This window comes from Magallana gigas, chromosome 5 (genome assembly GCF_963853765.1).
Source record: "Magallana gigas chromosome 5, xbMagGiga1.1, whole genome shotgun sequence".
Taxonomy (NCBI): domain Eukaryota; kingdom Metazoa; phylum Mollusca; class Bivalvia; order Ostreida; family Ostreidae; genus Magallana; species Magallana gigas.
In genome coordinates, this window is record NC_088857.1 from 53878650 (window position 1) to 53902448 (window position 23799).

At 32.8% G+C, this 23799-nt stretch overlaps 1 protein-coding gene across 1 annotated transcript; it reads left to right on the forward strand.

Annotated features, from left to right (window-relative positions):
* Positions 1-1945: 1945 nt before the first annotated feature.
* On the forward strand, positions 1946-23790 carry LOC105337270 (uncharacterized). The gene is made up of 22 exons (XM_066083567.1): positions 1946-2165; positions 2375-2435; positions 4925-5026; positions 5762-5839; positions 6215-6274; positions 6459-6566; positions 6857-6934; positions 7069-7106; positions 7218-7263; positions 7367-7468; positions 7556-7636; positions 7726-7785; positions 20681-20791; positions 20950-21027; positions 21127-21155; positions 21382-21427; positions 21556-21657; positions 21977-22057; positions 22169-22225; positions 23094-23201; positions 23342-23419; positions 23713-23790. Exons 1-22 carry the CDS (start codon positions 2103-2105, stop codon positions 23757-23759), a joined length of 1614 nt encoding a protein of 537 aa, XP_065939639.1. The 5' UTR covers positions 1946-2102; the 3' UTR covers positions 23760-23790.
* Positions 23791-23799: the final 9 nt, after the last annotated feature.

A 23799-nucleotide genomic window follows, 5' to 3' on the forward strand; every position in this document is an offset into this window, starting at 1 on the left:
AAAAAAATTCATGTACTGTAAATAGAATATTTACAGGGTACTGGAGATCATCCTCGCTATTTCAGGGTCCGATGTACGAAGAAAATCAACTTCCCAATTCCGACAACCATTAAATATTAATGAACTTCTCTCTGCAAATCAGGAAGGTCAGATAATTTGACAACTTGTTTTGATGAAAAAACTATATAGAAACATTCCACCGAAAGTCCAAAATTTTATTAAAATGGCTTCTAATTACATCCTCTTTGAGGAACATTATTCCATAGTGCCTGTGGGCAATGAGAATGGGCAATGGGAATAATTAGATTTGATATCACCGAATTATCTTTCCTTCTTAACAAACATTACTGTGGAATCATTTAATGGAGGCCAATTTTCGTTGAATGTGATTTTAGCTTATTCGTGGGAATATAATTTCGTGTATGCGTCGGTTTTCAGATCCAGTAAGAAATATAACACTTTCTAAATGTGTTTTCGTCGAAGATGTAATTTCGTGGTGGAGGGCTACCGACGAACACCACGAACATTGAGCCACCGTGAATTCTAATGAATTTACAGTATTTCATTATATTTTCGATCTAACTCTTAAGTATATCGTTATGGTAGTTATGAAATATTATAATGTTTTGGTAGGTAAAGAAAAGAGTTTGCAGATTCTTCCCGATGAGTATCTTTACAATACAGCTTTATCACTAATATTTCTGTATGACGACCAATATCGAGCCTCGTCCTACATGTTTGTATTATATCATGTTCAGTAGACATGGGTTCCGGTAGATTACTGTTTCAGTATTTTCATATTCAGTTTAACAGTACACGCAACAATACAAAGTAAACATCAGTCGGTCGTTGTAACCATCAGTTTCAAACCGATTTAATATTTAGCGGTAATCGATAATTTAAGATTTGTTTGCTTTGATGAATCTCTACAGTTGTATTAAACATTTAATGGGCTGTTAAGTGTTTTACAGATTCCGAACAATATTGTAAAACGATCTGTGTAATAAAAGGAACATAATGACATCATTCTAATAAAAGACTGAACACGTGTATAACATTGACACTATATAAACATTTTAAAAAACGTGATAATAACACGACAAAATGTCAGCTCAACCCATGTCGCGTTTAACTGTGGCAGTTCCTATCTCTTAAACGAAGCGGGTATTGTAAACAAAAGTAAAATGTGCTTTATTGGCGAGGGGTATTTTTTACTGCAGTGATTGTTATCGCCTCCTCATGTTCATGTCTGTTCCATCAAAGAAAGCATTTTACTCTTTACGCCCTTCTCTTACCTTCTCGGAGATGTATGAAAAAGTGTTTCATTTTGCCCGTTAATTATTTCGGTTTTCAAATTAAGTTTAAGAGGGCTGGATGGCCTTCGTCATTTTAAGACTATATTGATCTCTTTAACAAAAAGAGCACTGTACAAAAATTTAAGAAAATGTTTCAATTTAACGCTTAAATATAAAAACACATTTTTAATCAACAATAGTTTATAGCTTGAATAATCATATTATTTAAGAATTTAAGGTAGACTTGATGGCTAGTTTGCTGATCAGCCAGTCTCCTTAAATCAAAATTGTCAATAGTCAAACTTGCTAGGTTAATGTTTTCTCCAACACAGAAAAGGGAAAGCATATTAAGCAAAAGTCTTAAACGTTGCACAAGAATGAGACTTTGAAAATTAGCTTTCATCTTTTAGATAGTCATTGGAAATTATTATATTAATGAAAAACGCAAAAGTATATTATATAGAAATACTAGTAATTTATCAGGTATTATTTGCAATCAGCTTACAAGGAAGCAGAACAGTGGGCTTCCTCCTCGGTTTATTTCCTAATCTGAAACAGGTAATTGCACGTACACTACCCGACATAGAGCGATCTTCACAAAACATCTTTAATCCCCAGCGACCCGTGTCGTGTAACCATGGTTGTTTGTTACCTGTCTGCTTACCATTATCCCCTGTCCAGGTAGGCTGGTCATTGTCACTTTAATCGCTGCAACATTTCAAAGTTTACCCCTATATCAATTTACAACCTTTTGCTGGCCGTGGACTTACAGAAAGCACTGGGAAAAGAAGGGTCATTTACAGAATCATGCGCTCTATCGTGACTCTGTCTGCTTTAGTTGTGGTGGCCATAGCTCTGCCCATGAGAAAGGTATTTTTTTTCAAATTGAAAAAATATATTCAGTAAATAAAAAAAACCAATTACACAGAAAACATTAAGCTATTGTAATCTAAGTTGATTTTTTTTAACAATTTGGTCTATTGGAACACGATTATTGCTCTCACGTGTTTAACTGATCGTTTGAAAAATACAATTAATAGATTCGATAGTATATGCTATATATGAAAATTGTTTTGCAGAGAGAGGGACCTTTAGATGACCTTCAGCACTGGAGCAAGATATGGGGGACCACAGAGGAGGGTGAGTAGGGAATTTGCCACGAACAGGGGCATTGCATAGGCGTCGGAACCTATGGGGCTGGGGGAAAGGGCGTTTGCAAAGTTATTCATAACCATAACAAAAAAACCTTTTTATTTTTTGCTTCTCAAGAATTTATGGTAAGTCTAGCCTCCCCCCACTTTCAATTTGCTTCCGACGCCATGCATTGAGTGTGTTAAAACCTCAGCCATTGTTAACACTGAGCGAAGCTTGGAAATATTTATTTTGTTTGTCAGTCATTTGTTTATAACAATGATATGCGATATGAAGGAAGCTAGTATAGCAGAAAATATACATAACCTACCATAGTTTTTTTCTGCAGTACATTTATGACACATATGAATCGTTTTACTGTAGATATGTATACATCTCTATTTCATTTTATATTAAATCAGTTTTCTGTAAAAAAAAAAAAAAAATGAGTAAAAGTTTCTAAATTATTATCGATGTGATTGGAACGTACAAAGAACAGTAAAATCAGTAGTTTAGAACAGTTTTGAAACTTAGAAAATTGCATATAATCATATGCTTACACTGTTTCACGAGATCATGTAGATTACAGTCGGGTCGGTTTAGAGCAGTAGGAATTACAATAGATTTTCATAAAATAAAGGGAAATTAAATTTTAATTTAAATATATGTCTTTAAAAGATTTACATTTGACATAAATAGTTATTTTTGCACTTAACGTTTCCCATGATTGAAACATTTTAAAATTAGCAAAAATATACAAATATGCTAAAAGATATCACCACTGGAAAAAGTTATATTTGGCATGTAATATTTGTAAATCAATTTAAAGAGTTCAAATAAAAAATCAAGAATAAAGTTGACTTGCATTTCCCTATACTGTAAATGCATGTTTACATGGTGTTAAACAAAACGGTTAAAATAGACAAAGTTCCGGTGATATAAAGGTGTGTTTAATACGGCGCGGAATTGCCGATTGACGAGGTAGGTAGCGAACAATTTAATAATGCTAAATGAAGTTTAACAGTTTAAAGCACGGTCAGTTTCGACCCTTGAAAACTTCACTATGAGGCCGATGATAAAGAGACAATCAGTTTCGTCACTGTTGAGTTGTTTTGAAATACTTTTGAGAATGGGTTCAGAAAGTGGGCACCCGATGACATGCTGTAATTGTGACTGAATGGGAACCAGTTGAATTTAATGTATAGTGTAATTGTCATTTTAGAGACCGACACACCACGTAGTTTTATCACTCTTTATTTTAAATAACATTTTTATTACATAAACTTTGAATTTAACAAAACACTTTATGAAATTGCAGCGACACACTGTAGCTTTCTCATAATGAATATGTGAAATAACTAAGATAATCTTATTCCCACAAACCACTGAATACAATTTCAAATGAGATCCTTGTGCGTGGCCTACTAAGGTATTACACTGTACCTATGTACATGTACCTTCTCACGATGTCCTGTTACAGAAACCTGTTATTAAGAACCACGTGCATATGTATTGGAATGAAAACTTTGTAATTTCGAGCAAATTGATTTTAACACTGATTTGTACCTCAAAGTTATACATATAAGTACCCATTGACTGCCTGAGGGGTGTGGGGGATTGAGGAGGAGACTATTAACGTCGAAGTGACAATATGGACAAGGTCGTAGGGAAAGAAAGGAGAAACTTGTTAGGTGTAAATAGCTCTCCACTAAGTGGGTGTGTCAGGGGATAAAAAGAAGTCTTTTGACGAGTTTTTGAGAAACCTCTGTGATTTGGTTCGAATAATATCTAGGTTATGTATGTAATGAGGAAATCCTCAGCGTGGTTCCTGTCAGGTTTTTGCTGATTTTCTTTCAATGAATAACTGTTGACAGTTTAAATTAAACTGAGCACTTAAATTGGTTAGTTTCTTTTTTCCATATTTTTAACCCCAATATTACAACGAAACGGACAGGACATATACAGTCTAGTTACATTCTAAATTTAAAAAAAAAACTACACCTGAAAGTGAAAAAATATGTTTGGCCTCCATTGACTATTTGAATAAAGTAGCGCTCGTAGTATTCTTGCTGAGGTCCTTTCATTTAATGTAACAAAAGTACAGGCAGGCAAGAATTAAAGTTTTAGTGAAAAAGACAAATAATGTTAGTAATATTTACACAACATTAATAAGCAACTGTACATAACATTAGCGTAAACAGATCACCTAAAGAAGAGCACCAACACGAGTTAAATTAATCAACTGCATGATATCGTTTTGTGATGGATCATGGATGTAAAACCCAATTAAAATGAAATTAATAATTTTAAAATCATTTATCAAAGGGTTCTACATTTACACCTAATAGTTTTTTCTATGTCATCTTTTTTTTCGGTTAATGAGTTATTTAATTGAAATATAGATTCATTCACTTATCACAAACACAAATATAATTTTGAATTTAGACTTACTTTAAATTTCGTTATTTTTTATAAATGTGGTTCATGGTCTTTTTCAGAGTTGAGCAATGTTTCCAAGGAGGAGATTGAACGATATACCGGACTTATGCTCCGGGACCTTAATGACGTCATCACAACCCTGGACTCTTTGCTATCAGGGAGTGAGTACATGCAAATCCATAGACGATAAACTTATGGTGTCATTTCTGCGTTTCGTGGTCAATTTATGATAAGCAACGTATTCCTTTTATTCTACAGAAAATTGTCCGATTGCTTTGAATTGTAAATCTATATTACACGCATTGAAATTCACAACATTCGAACTGACTGTACATGATGAGAGTGAAGAAAAAAATGTTGTAATTTGACATTTTAAAACATGATAGAGAAAAATTACAAGAAAATAGACAATTTGGCTAACAAAACATGCGGTGCTATTTATGTATTTATTTGCTAAAATACTAACATTTATCTGTGTGCTTACAATTCCTGTTTTAGTAATAATTGAAGAAAATTTGAAAGAAAACAAAGGCAAATGTTAACTAATAAAGAATTAAGTTCCTTCGAATCGTTGAATTTGTTTTTAACTAATAAGATCTTTATGCTCTTGTTTACATCTTCACGTCGGTGTTTTTGGATTTGACATCTTGTTGAAAGGTTTGCATACGTCTATCTCTGGACTTTTGATACAATGACGACAAAGTTAATTTAATCCGCCCAAAGGTATCTAATTATCTTACCTCCTGCTAATTTTCTTTCGCCTCCAATGTAAAATATGCTTACCAGGTACAATCCATGTTAGGTCAACCACAAACTATGAAACTAATAAGTTCTCTTGTCCTTTGTCATTAAACACTGTATAACTTTTTGATGTTATAGGCTTTTTTCGTTAACAGAAGGATTAGAGGACGGCGGTGAGAAAGCCCTGTATCAGCTCGGAGGGATGATAATGCTCACTGAAATAGACGCTGCAGGTACAACATATTTATTTACACGCATAATTCTCTTCTCCACAAATAAAAACCCTTCTGCCGGTGAAATATGATCCTGTAGTTCCTTCAATGTATAGGATGAATTAGTTTTTCAAAGAAAAAAGGGAAATGATGATAACTGATACATGTATGCATGTCTAAAGATAAAATGAATAATGCAATAAACGTTAATCTATTAAACACTCTTAAAATTAAAGCGCTATTGTCCAATTTTGCATGATATGATGTATGCAGATGGTGTTAGTTTTGAACAATGGTAAAATGGCTACTTGTTTTAATATCAGTGACTAATGGTTTGTATAACGTGTAGATTATACAAGTAGACCTTTTAGCTGAGGATCATATTTTGTGTTGTAGACGAGAGTTCTATCAAGCCAATGGAGCTACCCGAGGATAAGGACAGTCAATGCAGCGCTGGTAATGAGTGATTTAAATGATTAATACTCTCAATAAAAATCTAAGTACTGTAAACGAAAAGAAAATTCAACACATATTTATAGATACAAAAGTCTTCAAAATCTCATGAAAATAAAGTGGGAAGTTTCAATGATCCAATTTTTTTGTATCGCGTCTTATTTTCGCTTTTTTTTACTTTATAAAGACGCCGTAGAGAAACAAAACGGCTGTGATGCCAAGTTTGGTGTGATTCTGAGATGTATAAGAAGGGGGGTCGCAATCCTTATCAGCAGTCTGAAGAGTGATGATGACGGTAAGTGCATGAAATTAACAACCATGTACGTAACATGACAAGACTACTGCTCCACCATGTCTAAAACAAACAGACAAACACACACACAAACAAACAAACAAACAAACAGATATACCGTTAAAGAATTATGAAAAGCTTTGAGTTGCAATTAAACGTGCAAAGGTAAAATGCTTTGCAAGATTATATTGAAAATGATTCGAACATTTTTCATTTATTTTTGTAAACTAGGTAGGTCTAAATGTTTACAAAATATGATTTATCATAATTAATTATTAATGCTTCATGATTAGCATTGAAGAAGATAAAATTTTCCAAAGCTGTCATCAATAAGATCGGTTCCAAGGCGGCAGGGATATTCGAGCTAGCAGGTGCGTGGTAGAATTACTTTACCAAATTCACGAGAATCGTTTCTCGAAAGATTTGTTTGATTTTAAGCTTATTTTATATTTTTTTTTATCTCTCTTTTATTCGTTTTATATCGATTTTTTCTCCATATTTACAGAGGAATGCTATGACAATCAGGATAATCAGAATAATGAGGTAATTCGTACATGTTCTGCTGTTAAAGCTTTAAGCGAAGTTATTTTTTTTATTTTATCTTAAATACAAAAATGTCGAGGTATTGACTCCCATGTTACATGTATGTTCCAGAACCAAAACCAACACTGGATAGACACGTGGACGGCTTCGGAGGACGGTAACACTTATTTTCACCATAAAAAAAGAGGAAAATACTCGCCAAAAATTTAAAGCGTCTTGAAAGAATACCAGTAGACTAGCACTATAATTTTTTTTATTAGACGTAAAGAACGCCCCTGCCGACCAGATAGAACGCTACGTGGAGCTGTTGTTGAGGGATCTCGGGAGAATGGTGCAGTCTTTTGATGTGGTCCTCAGCGGAAGTACGGACAAATTGTTATTTATGCCAGTATAAATCTACAACTTTATTGAACCACTTTTAAGATATACCTTATATATATTTTTTAAAGAGGGTGGAGAGGAAGAAGGCGCGATTGCACTGCATCATATTGCTGGCGCCATACAACTTCTGCAGCTTGATGCAGTTTCCGGTAGGTCTAAGAGTCACCATGGCGGTAATTGATAAATTCGATTTTGTATTTCTTCAGTATATGAAGGGTAACAATCTTTTTTATGCAAGGTGAAACATCAATTAAACCTATGCAGCTTCCGGAAAACAGCGACCAAGGATGCACTGCAGGTAAATACCACATCACTTCATATTTTCTTCACAATCTCTCTCTCTCTCTCTCTCTCTCTCTCTCTCTCTCTCTCCTCACATTCTTTTTCTCATCCATTCCTTTTTAGATCTTTTAGATCGGTTATGTTTAGGGATACGCATAAAGCATTAGTTCTTAATCCCATCGAATCTCATATTTTATACGATATTCAAAGATGTAAATAGATTTTCATTTTAGCTTATAAAATTAATCAAAAGCATTATAAATAAAGTAAACTTATTCATCTTAGTGTCGTTTATCTTAGTTACTTGATAGCTTGCCGTTAAAATTTTGCCTTTTTTGTTTGTTTTTTTTTGTTTTTTGTTTTGTTTTTGGTTGCTTTTTGTGGGTTTTTTTTGTTTATATAAATAATGATGCGTGGTACTTTTATTATAAAATAAATTTTTATTATATTAAACGTGATACTCGCATCAGTTTAAGGTATACCACTAGCGTACGCTATTTTTAAATTCTAAGCTGTCCAATGTAATCGAGTAACTACTCGATCACGACCGTTTCGTAGAATAACGAAGAGTGAAAGTTCTATAGGTTTTCCGAGTCTGTTTTTCAAAACGGTTCGTTTTAATATTTTCCTTGCTTATGGTTGCTTTAAAAAAATCATAAGACCATGTCTGTCCAAGAACGTGCAAGAGCAGTGGGCATGGACCAATCAGAGCAAATATAGAATCGCCATAGATTTGTATTCTTGCACAATATTTGTTTATTCAATTACAACTCTATGAAACACTGTCATAAACAATAAACACTAATCTAAATTCATAATATTAGAAATACTCATTAGAGATCGCTAGAATTTTTAACAGCGACCACAAAACCATTCAAAAGCTCGTCCGGGTTTATTGCAAACGTGTAACGACACAGCAATAGGACCGCTGTAAAGGGTGACTCGCCTTCTGGATAGAAACCTTACAGCACGCGCAACTGCATAGCACACTTAAGGAACACAAGGAAGGCCCCTCAGTAACCTGACAGTGAGGAACAGACTGAGGTATGAAGGATTGCGTGCAAGGCGACTTTATGTAGGCTTGGTGTTGTCGGCAAGGCACAGCTAATTCCGGTTATCTTGGGCAAGACGTCATCTTAGGTACACCCGTGCAGATTGGGGTTGAGTTGGTTCAGCTGATTCAGTTAGCACCGATTAGATGGACGGAACCGTGTGTATCGCAGAAGAGAGACTGACTATAATCTGTAAGAAAAATGGGGCAATTTGGTGGTGGCCCAATAACGATATGGGTGGAAATATTTATACACACGAAAACTTCACCAAAACTTGTTTGCTGCGAGGGATCAAAACCACATCTTCAGCCAGTGGCAATCTCACACAATAGAGCAAATCTAGGAATAGTTTTGATGCAAAATAATGCCACCCCTCACTGGCTGAACAACACAACGGATGATGTAGAGGCATAGCATCTGCTTGACTGGACTGGACTTGACATTTAGATCTATGGGACGAGATAGACAAAATATGCAGACAGCTTCCCCAGCCACAAAATTTAGCACAACTGGAGAGAGACTGCGTTGACACTTGGAATAACCTTCCAAAAAGGTTAAAAGTGTTTCTTTTTTAATTATGTGAACTTTATGAGGAGCAGATGTTTTGCCATTATTCTTGCGAATGGGGGACACATGCAGATAGGTAAAGTTAGCTACTAGTAACTGGCTACTAGTAACTGGCTACGAGACCTAAGAAAAGCTAGTTACTAGTAACTGGCTTAGTACGAGATTAAATAAAAGTTGGCTACTAGTAACTGGCTACTAGTAACTGGCTAAGAGAAGTAAGAAAAGCTAGCTACTAGTAACTGGCTACGAGATGAAAGAAACTTGGCTTCTAGTTACTTCTTACTGTCAATGTAAGAACACATACCAAGGATTTCTATTTGTGTTCTTTAGATGTACATTGCACTATATCACTGCCAATTGTCAATAATATAGATTATACAATGTATATATAGATTGAAGATATATGTCAGACATGCTAATATCAACATTCTGTCAAGTCATCCACATTACACTACGATACAATTACTCAGATATCTCTCTTTATGTAGTCAGCTACTTGTGCATTTCGTTACAAATATCTTTATCTTTTTGCTGTTTTGTCTATATATCTCAAGTAGCTGTACATATATATTGAAGACATATGCCAGACATGCTAATACCAACATTCTGTCAAGTCATCCACAAAATATTACGATACAATTACTCAGATATCTCTCTTTATATAGTAAGCTACTTGTGCATTTCGTTACAAATATCTTTATTTTTTGTTTGTTTTGTAAATATATCTCAAGTAGCTGTATATATAGACTGAAGATATATGCCAGACATGCTAATATCAACATTCTGTCAAGTCATCCACATAATATTACGACACAATTACTCAGATATCTCTCTTTATGTAGTCAGCTACTTGTGCATTTCGTTACAAATATCTTTATTTTTTGTCTGTTTTGTCTATATATCTCAAGTAGCTGTACATATAGATTGAAGATATATGCCAGACATGCTAATATCAACATTCTGTCAAGTCATTCTCATAATATTACGGCACAATTACTCAGATATCTCTCTTTATGTAGTCAGCTACTTGTGCATTTCGTTATAAATATCTTTATTTTTTGTCTTTTTTGTCTATATATCTCAAGTAGCTGAATATATAGATTAAAGATATAAGCCAGACATGCTAATATCAACATTTTGTCAAGTCATCCACATAATATTACAACCCAATTACTCAGATATCTCTCTTTATGTAGTCAGCTACTTGTGCATTTCGTTACAAATATCTTTATTTTTTGTCTGTTTTGTAAATATATCTCAAGTAGCTGTACATATAGATTGAAGATATATGCCAGACATGCTAATATCAACATTCCTTCAAGTCATCAACATAATATTACAACACAATTACTCAGATATCTCTCTTTATGTAGTCAGCTACTTGTGCATTTTGTTACAAATATCTTTATCTTTTTGCTGTTTTGTCTATATATCTCAAGTAGCTGTACATAAAGATTGAAGATATATGTCAGACATGCTGATATCAACATTCTGGCAAGTCATCCACATAATATAACGGCACAATTACTCAGATATCTCTCTTTATGTAGTCAGCTACTTGTGCATTTCGTTACAAATATCTTTATTTTTTGTCTGTTTTGTGAATATATCTCAAGCAGCTGTACATATAGACTAAAGATATATGCCAGACATGTTAATACCAACATTCTGTCAAGTCATCCACATAATATTACGATACAATTACTCAGATATCGCTCTTTATGTAGTCAGCTACTTGTGAATTTTGTTACAAATATCATTATTTTTTGGCGGTTTTATGAATATATCTGAAGTAGCTGAAGATATAGATTGAAGATATATGCCGAAATGCAAATATCAACATTCTGTTAAGTCATCCACATAATATTACGACACAATTACTCAGATATCTCTCTTGATGTAGTCAGCTACTTGTGCATTTTCTTACAAATATCTTTATTTTTTTGCGGGGTTGTCAATATATCTCAAGTAGCTGTATATTTAAATAGAAGATATATGACAGACATGCTATTATCAACATTCCTTCACGTCATCCACATAATATTACGACACAATTTCTCAGATATTGCTCTTTATGTAGTCAGCTACTTGTGCATTTCGTTACAAATATCTTTATTTGTTGTCTGTTTTGTCTATATATCTCAAGTAGCTGTACATATAGATTAAAGATATATGCCAGACATGCTGATATCAACATTCTGTCAAGTCATCCACATAATATTACGGCACAATTACTCAGATATCTCTCTTTATGTAGTCAGCTACTTGTGCATTTCGTTACAATTATCTTTATTGTTTGGCGGTTTTGTCTATATATCTAAAGTAGCTGTACATATAAATTGAAGATATATGCCAGACATGCTAATACCAACATTCTGTCAAGTCATCCACATAATATTACGACACAATTACTCAGATATCTCTCTTGGTGTAGTCAGCTACTTGTGCGTTTTGTTACAAATATCTTTATTTTTTTGCGGGGTTGTCAATATATCTCAAGTAACTGTATATATAGATTAAAGATATATGCAAGACATGCTAATACCAACATTCTGTCAAGTCATCCACATAATATTACGACACAATTACTCAGATATCTCTCTTGGTGTAGTCAGCTACTTGTGCATTTCGTTACAAATATCTTTATTTTTTGTCTGTTTTGTCTATATATCTCAAGTAGCTGTACATATAGATTAAAGATATATGCCAGACATGCTATTATCATCATTCCTTCAAGTCATCCACATAATATTACGACACAGTTACTCAGATATCTCTCTTTATGTAGTCAGCTACTTGTGCATTTTGTTACAAATATCTTTATTTTTTGGCGGTTTTGTCAATATATCTCAAGTAGCTGTATATTTAAATGGACGATATATGCCAGACGTGCTATTAGCAACATTTCTTCAAGTCATCCACATAATATTACGACATAATATCTCAGATATCTCTCTTTATGTAGTCCGCTACTTGTGCATTTTGTTACAAATATCCTCATTTTTTAGCGGTTTTGTCAATATATCTCAAGTAGCTGTATATTTAAATTGAAGATATATGCCATACTTGCTAAATTAACATTCCTTCAAGTCATCTTCATAATATTACGACACAGGTACTCAGATATCTCTTTTTATGTAGTCAGCTACTTGTGCATTTTGTTACAAATATCTTTATTTCTCCCCATACGTTTTTCGTGTGCACGTAAAAAGATGAAGTGAATGAAAGAAAATAACCAGTGAAATTTAAATTATAAGTAAATTTTGCCCCCCCCCCCCCCTCCCCCATCCCCTTACAGATAAGATTGTTACAATCTTTATGATTTTAATTTTTTTTTTTTGGTTCTTCAATATTTAAATTAAAAACTAGATATCTTTAATCTTTAATCTTTATGTACAGAAACTTGACTAACATGGAAAGTGTTAAAAATGAAGATATTTGTAAAGAAATGCAGTAGTAGCTGACGAGATTATGAGTGATATCTGAGTAGTTGTGCCGTAATATCATGTGGATGACCTAATAGAATGTTGAAATAAGCAAGACTGGTTAATATGAGCAGTCTATACATAAAGCTACTTGAAAAATGTTGACAAAATCCTAAAAAAAAAAAGAAATATTTTTAACAAACAGTTTTAGAAGCTGATGAGATTTAAAGGTATATCTAAGTAATTGTGTCATAATATCATGTTGGTGACCTTATAGAATGTTTAAATCAACCACACTAGTAGATATCTTCATTTTTTTACACAGCTACTTGAGGTTTATCAACTTAACTGTTGAAAATGGAAGTTTTTATAACAAAATGCACTTGTAGCTGATGAGATTGAGAAAGATATATAAGTAATTATGTCGTAATATCATGTGAATGTCCTAATATAATATTAAAATGAACATGACTTGTATATATCAGCATTCTATATACAGCTACTTGAGATATATTGACAAAACCGCCAAAAAATAAAGATATTTGTCACAAAATGCACAAGTAGCTGACCACATTAAGGGAAATATCTGAGTAATTGTGTCGTAATATTATGTGGATGACATGAAGCAATGTTGATAATACAATGTCTGGCATATATCTTCAGTTTAAATATACAGCTACTTGCAATATATTGACAAAACCGTCAAAATATAAGGATATATGTAACAGATTGCGCAAGTAGCTGACCACAAAAAGAGCGATATCTGAGAAATTATGTCGTAATATTATGTGGATGACTTGAAGGAATGTTGATAATAGCATGTGTGGCATATATCTTCAGTTTAAATATACAGCTACTTGCAATACATTGACAAACCGTCAAAATATAAGGATATTTGTAACAAAATGCACAAGTAGCTGACAACATAAAGAGCGATATCTGAGTAATTATGTCGTAATATTATGTGGATGACTTGAAGGAATGTTGATAATAGCATATCTGGCACATATCTTCAATCTAAATATACAGCTACTTGCAATATATTGACAAAACCGTAAAAAAATAACGATATTTGTAACAAAATGCACAAGTATCTGACTACATAAAGAGAGATATCTGAGTAATTGTGTCGTAATATTTTGTATATGACTTGAAGGAATGTTGATAATAGCATGTCTGGCATATATCTTCAGTTTAAATATACAGCTACTTGAGATATATTGACAAAACCGTCAAAATATGAAGATATTTGTCACAAAATACGCAAGTATATGACCACATAAAGAGCGATATCTGAGTAATTATGTCGTAATATTATGTGGATGACTTGAAGCAATGTTGATAATACAATGTCTGGCATATATCTTCAGTTTAAATATACAGCTACTTGCAATATATTGACAAAAGTGTCAAAATATAAGGATATTTGTAACAAAATGCGCAAGTAGCTGACTACATAAAGAGCGATATCTCAGTAATTGTGTCGTAATATTATGTGGATGACTTGAAGGAATGTTTATAATAGCATTTCTGGCATATATCTTCAGTTTAAATATACAGCTACTTGAGATATATTGACAAAACCGTCAAAATATAAAGATATTTGTAACAAAATGCACAAGTAGCTGACCACATAAAGAGCGATATCTGAGTAATTATGTCGTAATATTATGTGGATGACTTGAAGGAATGTTGATAATAGCATATCTGGCACATATCTTCAATCTAAATATACAGCTACTTGCAATATATTGATAAAACCGTAAAAAAATAACGATATTTGTAACAAAATGCACAAGTAGCTGACTACATATAGAGAGATATCTGAGTAATTGTGTCGTAATATTATGTGGATGACTTGAAGCAATGTTGATAATACAATGTCTGGCATATATCTTCAGTTTAAATATACAGCTTCTTGCAATATATTGACAAAACCGCCAAAATATAAGGATATTTGTCACAAAATGCGCAAGTAGCTGACCACATAAAGAGCGATATCTGAGTAATTATGTCGTAATATTATGTGGATGACTTGAAGGAATGTTTATAATAGCATGTCTGGCATATATCTTCAGTTTAAATATACAGCTACTTGAGATATATTGACAAAACCGTCAAAATATAAAGATATTTGTAACAAAATGCACAAGTAGCTGACCACATAAAGAGCGATATCTGAGTAATTATGTCGTAATATTATGTGGATGACTTGAAGGAATGTTGATAATAGCATATCTGGCACATATCTTCAATCTAAATATACAGCTACTTGCAATATATTGACAAAACCGTAAAAAAATAACGATATTTGTAACAAAATGCACAAGTAGCTGACTACATATAGAGAGATATCTGAGTAATTGTGTCGTAATATTATGTGGATGACTTGAAGGAATGTTGATAATAGCATGTGTGGCATATATCTTCAGTTTAAATATACAGCTACTTGAGATATATTGACAAAACCGCCAAAATATAAGGATATTTGTCACAAAATGCGCAAGTAGCTGACCACATAAAGAGCGATATATGAGTAATTATGTCGTAATATTATGTGGATGACTTGAAGGAATGTTGATAATAGCATGTCTGGCATATATCTTCAGTTTAAATATACAGCTACTTGAGATATATTGACAAAACCGTCAAAATATAAAGATATTTGTAACAAAATGCACAAGTAGCTGACCACATAAAGAGCGATATCTGAGTAAATTTGTCGTAATATTATGTGGATGACTTGAAGGAATGTTGATAATAGCATATCTGGCACATATCTTCAATCTAAATATACAGCTACTTGCAATATATTGACAGAACCGTAAATAAATAATGATATTTGTAACAAAAGCACAAGTAGCTGACTACATATAGAGAGATATCTGAGTAATTGTGTCGTAATATTATGAAGATGACTTGAAGGAATGTTGATAATAGCATGTCTGGCATATATCTTCAGTTTAAATATACAGCTACTTGAGATATATTGACAAAACCGCCAAAATATAAGGATATTTGTCACAAAATGCGCAAGTAGCTGACCACATAAAGAGCGATATCTGAGTAATTATGTCGTAATATTATGTGGATGACTTGAAGGAATGTTGATAATAGCACGTCTGGCATATATCTTCAGTTTAAATATACAGCTACTTGCAATATATTGACAAAACCGTCAACATATAAGGATATCTGTAACAAAATGCACAAGTAGCTGACCACATAAAGAGCGATATCTGAGTAATTATGTCGTAATATTATGTGGATGACTTGAAGCAATGTTGATAAAACAATGTCTGGCATATATCTTCAGTTTAAATATACAGCTACTTGAGATATATTGACAAAAGCGTCAAAATATAAGAATATTTGTAACATAATGTGCAAGTAGCTGACCACATAAAGAGCGATATCTGAGTAAATGTGTCGTAATATTATGTGGATGACCTGAAGGAATGTTTATAATAGCATTTCTGGCATATATCTTCAGTTTAAATATACAGCTACTTGAGATATATTTACAAAACCGTCAAAATATAAAGATATTTGTAACAAAATGCACAAGTAGCTGACCACATAAAGAGCGATATCTGAGTAATTATGTCGTAATATTATGTGGATGACTTGAAGGAATGTTGATAATAGCATATCTGGCACATATCTTGAATCTAAATATACAGCTACTTGCAATATATTGACAAAACCGTAAAGAAAATAACGATATTTGTAACAAAATGCACAAGTAGCTGACTACATATAGAGAGATATCTGAGTAATTATGTCGTAATATTATGTGGATGACTTGAAGGAATGTTGATAATAGCATGTGTGGCATATATCTTCAGTTTAAATATACAGCTACTTGCAATATATTGACAAAACCGTCAAAAAATAAGGATATCTGTAACAAAATGCACAAGTAGCTGACCACATAAAGAGCGATATCTGAGTAATTATGTCGTAATATTATGTGGATGACTTGAAGGAATGTTGATAATAGCATATCTGGCACATATCTTCAATCTAAATATACAGCTACTTGCAATATATTGACAAAACCGTAAAAAAATAACGATATTTGTAACAAAATGCACAAGTAGCTGACTACATATAGAGAGATATCTGAGTAATTGTGTCGTAATATTATGTGGATGACTTGAAGGAATGTTGATAATAGCATGTGTGGCATATATCTTCAGTTTAAATATACAGCTACTTGAGATATATTGACAAAACCGCCAAAATATAAGGATATTTGTCACAAAATGCGCAAGTAGCTGACCACATAAAGAGCGATATATGAGTAATTATGTCGTAATATTATGTGGATGACTTGAAGGAATGTTGATAATAGCATGTCTGGCATATATCTTCAGTTTAAATATACAGCTACTTGAGATATATTGACAAAACCGTCAAAATATAAAGATATTTGTAACAAAATGCACAAGTAGCTGACCACATAAAGAGCGATATCTGAGTAAATTTGTCGTAATATTATGTGGATGACTTGAAGGAATGTTGATAATAGCATATCTGGCACATATCTTCAATCTAAATATACAGCTACTTGCAATATATTGACAGAACCGTAAATAAATAATGATATTTGTAACAAAAGCACAAGTAGCTGACTACATATAGAGAGATATCTGAGTAATTGTGTCGTAATATTATGAAGATGACTTGAAGGAATGTTGATAATAGCATGTCTGGCATATATCTTCAGTTTAAATATACAGCTACTTGAGATATATTGACAAATCGCCAAAATATAAGGATATTTGTCACAAAATGCGCAAGTAGCTGACCACATAAAGAGCGATATCTGAGTAATTATGTCGTAATATTATGTGGATGACTTGAAGGAATGTTGATAATAGCACGTCTGGCATATATCTTCAGTTTAAATATACAGCTACTTGCAATATATTGACAAAACCGTCAACATATAAGGATATCTGTAACAAAATGCACAAGTAGCTGACCACATAAAGAGCGATATCTGAGTAATTATGTCGTAATATTATGTGGATGACTTGAAGCAATGTTGATAAAACAATGTCTGGCATATATCTTCAGTTTAAATATACAGCTACTTGAGATATATTGACAAAAGCGTCAAAATATAAGAATATTTGTAACATAATGTGCAAGTAGCTGACCACATAAAGAGCGATATCTGAGTAAATGTGTCGTAATATTATGTGGATGACCTGAAGGAATGTTTATAATAGCATTTCTGGCATATATCTTCAGTTTAAATATACAGCTACTTGAGATATATTTACAAAACCGTCAAAATATAAAGATATTTGTAACAAAATGCACAAGTAGCTGACCACATAAAGAGCGATATCTGAGTAATTATGTCGTAATATTATGTGGATGACTTGAAGGAATGTTGATAATAGCATATCTGGCACATATCTTGAATCTAAATATACAGCTACTTGCAATATATTGACAAAACCGTAAAGAAAATAACGATATTTGTAACAAAATGCACAAGTAGCTGACTACATATAGAGAGATATCTGAGTAATTATGTCGTAATATTATGTGGATGACTTGAAGGAATGTTGATAATAGCATGTGTGGCATATATCTTCAGTTTAAATATACAGCTACTTGCAATATATTGACAAAACCGTCAAAAAATAAGGATATCTGTAACAAAATGCACAAGTAGCTGACCACATAAAGAGCGATATCTGAGTAATTATGTCGTAATATTATGTGGATGACTTGAAGGAATGTTGATAATAGCATATCTGGCACATATCTTCAATCTAAATATACAGCTACTTGCAATATATTGACAAAACCGTCAAAATATAAGGATATCTGTAACAAAATGCACAAGTATCTGACCACATAAAGAGCGATATCTGAGTAATTATGTCGTAATATTATGTGGATGACTTGAAGCAATGTTGATAATACAATGTCTGGCATATATCTTCAGTTTAAATATACAGCTACTTGCAATATATTGACAAAAGCGTCAAATTAAAATATAAGGATATTTGTAACAAAATGCGCAAGTAGCTGACCACATAAAGAGCGTATCTGAGTAATTGTGTCGTAATATTATGTGGATGACTTGAAGGAATGTTTATAATAGCATTTCTGGCATATTTCTTTAATTTAAATATACAGCTACTTGTGATATATTGACAACCCCGCCACAAAATAAAGATATTTGTAACAAAATGCACAAATAGCTGACTACATAAAGAGAGATATCTGAGTAATTGTGTCGTAATATTATGTGGATGGCTTGAAGGAATGTTGATAATAGCATATCTGGCATATTTCTTCAATTTAAATATACAGCTACTTGAGATATATTGACAAAACCGCCAAAATATACGGATATTTGTAACAAAATGCACAAGTAGCTGACTACATAAATAGAGATGTCTGAGTAATTGTGTCGTAATATTATGTGAATGACTTGATAGAATGTTGATATTAGCATGTCTGGCATATATCTTCAATTTAAATATACATGTACAGCTACTTGAGATATATTGACAAAACCGCTAAAAAACAGACAAAAAATAAAGATATTTGTAACGAAATTCAGAAGTAGCTGACTACATACAGAGGGATATCTGAGTAATTGTGTCGTAATATTATGTGGATGACTTGACATAATGTTGATATTAGCGAGTCTGGCATATATCTTCAATTTATATATACAGCTACTTGAGATATATTGACAATTGACAGTGATATAGTGCAATGTACATCTTAAGAACACAAATAAAAATCCTAGGTATGTGTTCTCACATGGACAGTAAGAAGTAACTAGAAGCCAAGTTTCTTTCATCTCGTAGCCAGTTACTAGTAGCTAGCTTCTCTTACTTCTCGAAGCCAGTTACTAGTAGCCAGTTACGAGTAGCCAACTTTGATTTTATCTCGTAGCCAGTTACTAGTAGCTAGGTTTTCTTACTTCTCGTAGCCAGTTACTAGTAGCCAGTTACTGGTGGCTAACTTTACCTATCTGACACATGCGGTATTAGTTCTGTGATTTTTACATTGTTTGGTACCTATACGTTTCTTGATTTTGTTATAAAGGACTTTAAAAATAAACTTTCAATTTTAAAGATTGTTGTGGTTCGTTTTAATTCTTTATACTTAATAATTGTTATGATCAAAATGATTAAAATTAAGACAGTTTACTGCAAAAACTTGCCTCGGCCGTTAAAAATTTTAATTAGTATATAATCTTCCTTATAAATGAGATCAATTTTGTACCTTAATCATATTACCTATACAGGCTGTGGGAAAATAACTTCACAAGGGGTCTACAACTTAAGCCAACGTCATTTACGAAAGATAGTTGTTAATTGCTTTATTCTCGGTTAAAAAAAACCTGACTGAGCTCACGAATGAAAAAGCGATTATTTTAATGCCATTTCTTTTGAAATACCATTTTACTTATCACTTTAATACCATATTCTATTGATAATTAACTTTAGCTTTAGCTTTATTTGATATATTGTCTTAAGTTTGCTTTTGATCACCAAGAGTTTTTGGTAACAACTGATAAATAGTAAGTGGTTTGACTCTAAGCGCTAACTTCATTGAGGGTCTGTTAAAAAGGGAAATTTCAGACAAAAATAAAAACTCAAAAATGTACAGCCTTTGTCACAAGATTAATTAGCACTTAATTAAGTTGATAGAATAATTTCGGTAATTAACAAAATTTCGTGGTTGACCAACTAGACCACCATTCCTTTTTTAAAACTACAATGTAATGTAATTGCCAGCACACTAAACAATGATAGTTACGAACCACCTCTGAGATGTAATCTGTTTGACAATGAACTCATTGGATATGTGGTTTATTTAGAAGACATTGAAAAACAAGATACTTGTGATGCCAAGTTTGGATTGATCCTGAGATGTATCAGGGGCGGGGTAGTCGCGGTGATTGACAGTCTAAGGAGTAACCAGACCGACAGTAAGTTACTTTTAGTTTAGTCTTTTGCAAATCTCAAAACACTCAAAAAACAAATAGCAAAATCTTTAATTTACAATGTCTTTAATTTAACAGCAGAAAATTCGGTTTATTACTTTAATTTATAACGTTTTATAATCTGTTCATAAAATATTTGACAGTTATTGAAAAGATCAGCTTTACCAAAGCTGTCATCAATAGAATTGGCGCTGGAGCTAAGGGAGTATTCCAGCTAGCAGGTATCGACTTTTTCTCTATGTATCCATGCATTTCGTCTGCGAAAATAACCTCATAGTTGTGATTACAATCGATTATTATATGCATTTTACCTTTTACAGACATGTGCTATGGGAAGAACTCTGATAGGGTAGTATAAATGAATCTATTGTTTTATTTTTTAAAATGAAATATTCAAAACTAAAAGTAAATAGTATATGTTTTATAAAGTATTTTTAAAATACATATTGTCTTTTAGTTAAAGAAATTGTTTGCAAATTGAAAGAGAGATAGAAAATAAGACATTCTTTATTATGTCAAATAAATTTATAGATAAGTTGATCTTTTTTAACTAAATGTCCCATTTCTATTACTAGAACACTTATCAGCACTGGGTTGATACTTGGAAAGCTAGCGAAGAAGGTAAAGCAGTTCCTTTTTTTCATCCCCACTCCCATAAAAAATGTAAACAAAAATATGTTCGAATTTGTAAGAACAAATTACTCTGACTAACACGATTATGGTAAAAGCTAGCTACTCTAAATTGACAGATGTGGCACATGCTTCTCCAGAGGAGATCCAACGGTACACCGACCTTCTTCTGCGTGATCTCAATGAGGTCAAGAACAACCTTAATGCTCTACTCTCGGGGGGTAAGTAAAACAACCTCAATGCTCTATTTTTGGGGAGGGGGACAAGTCCTTCATCATACTCAAAGAGAATAGATGTGTACCGAAACTAAGCATGTGAGATTTTCATTTAATATGTTTTTGTGCGTGTTTATAAATGTATACATGTACTATCTAAAGGAAATCTATTTAAAATACATAATTAAACGCAAGAAATGGTTAAACGCCTCACTTGAATTTCTCTGTACATCAAAAGCAGTGTGAATGATACATGGTAAACCTTAGAAATAAGTTTTGTTATATGATTCTAATAAGGAAGGTTATCATTTTTCATGTTTAATAGAGGATACAAAAGAAAATGGCTTTAAAGCAATGCAGCATGTAGGGGGAATGATGGAGCTCTTAAAGATGGATGCTGATGACGGTATCTTATCATGGCTTTGTTGTCTCTATTGGATATTTGTTATCTCTCGTGTTTTGTATCAATTTTAATCACCGATTACCAAACAAGTATTGAGTTCTCTTTCCAATACAGAGAAAGCGATCCGTCCCTTAGATCTGCCTGCGGACGCTAACGACGGGTGTACACCGGGTAAGTTAAAGATGACTTTTGATACAGGGATTCGATTTCTTACCTGTAGTTATCTGTATAATTGTGTTTCAATGCTAAGTTTCAGAGTTCAAAAACTATTCGCTTGTTGGTATAGTTCTAATACTTCTCAAAACAAATGAAAACAGAATGTGTCTGTATAAATCTTGACACGATATCGAACATGAACTGTGCATACTGTTATCAACTATCAGCGATAATTTGAAAACAGTTACAAGTGTTGAATTTCATTGAGTGGAAAACCCATACAGCAATTAAGAAAACAATATGTGTCAGTAAAATTTACTCTTTCACGATTATTCACCGAATGATATAGGAGTAGAATTAAACACGTTTATAGATATGTAACTGTATAAATGAGTTATGGTGTGTTTGTTTGTAAACATTCGCTAACCACCAACCCCCCCCCCTTTCACTTTCTGCATGTTAGATATATGATTGTGTATGTACATATCTTTATGGCAGATAACGCTCCATATTGTCATTTTCTTGTACCTCTACATATGTTTACATCTACAATATGTTTTTTGATTATGCAATTTTTAACAATTAAAACTCGGGGACATATCTAGTCTTACGGTAGTTTTTTTGTAAATTATATGTTTTTTGTCAAAGATAAGCACCGATCTTGTGGGTTAATTGCAAAAATAATGTTGTCCCAAGTCTATTTTATTGATTGTATATACGTTTACTGTTTGTCATTTATTTCAATATGTCTTAGACAAATGGCCATTCCTATTCCGGTTACCTATGAGTTACTGATATGATTTCATGGGATATGTCCAACAAATATGAATATACGGTAATGATTCTATCTAAACACATGTAAGTTTTTGGTATTCGATAATAGCTGACGTAGAGAAGATGACTGGCTGTGACAAGAAGTTTGAACTGATCTTCCGGTGTATGAAGCAAGGAGTGGATGCTACTATTCAGGTCCTTCAAAGCGATGCCGACAGTAAGAGATCCAATAAATGTTGTTCAAATCTCTGTCTTTTTTCTCAATAGGCTCAATACTAATTCCTTGTAAAATATTCGGAATGACAAGACTAAATTTATTTTGTTTTCAATCATAATTTTTTCTTCATCCCTTTACAGTAATAAAGAAAATCGGATTTGTCAAAGCCGTCATAAACGGTATTGGTGCTAGTGGAACAGACATCTTCCGTCTAGTAGGTGCGTGAGCGTGTCTTACTTTATTTTTCTCATAACTATAGTTCTATTTATTACCATTATATTAGTTTTTGTGTCCCTGTTTTTGATTTCATGTAATTGTACACAAAACAACGCACTTTATCTAAACAAATAACATCCATTATAATCTAAAATATAAAGATTATAACGTTTTTGAAATGATTTGTTTATGGTATATTAGGGGAGTTGTGGGAGGGACACATTATATATCAAATCATATCCACCTACCTATTCATCTGTCTCATAGATGTTTAATTAATGATTTGTCATTGCAGGACACTGTTATGGAGATGGAACCAACAACAAGGTACATCTCTTGTGAAGAAATTATTTTAATCTTGAAATTGTTTTGGAAATTTCCA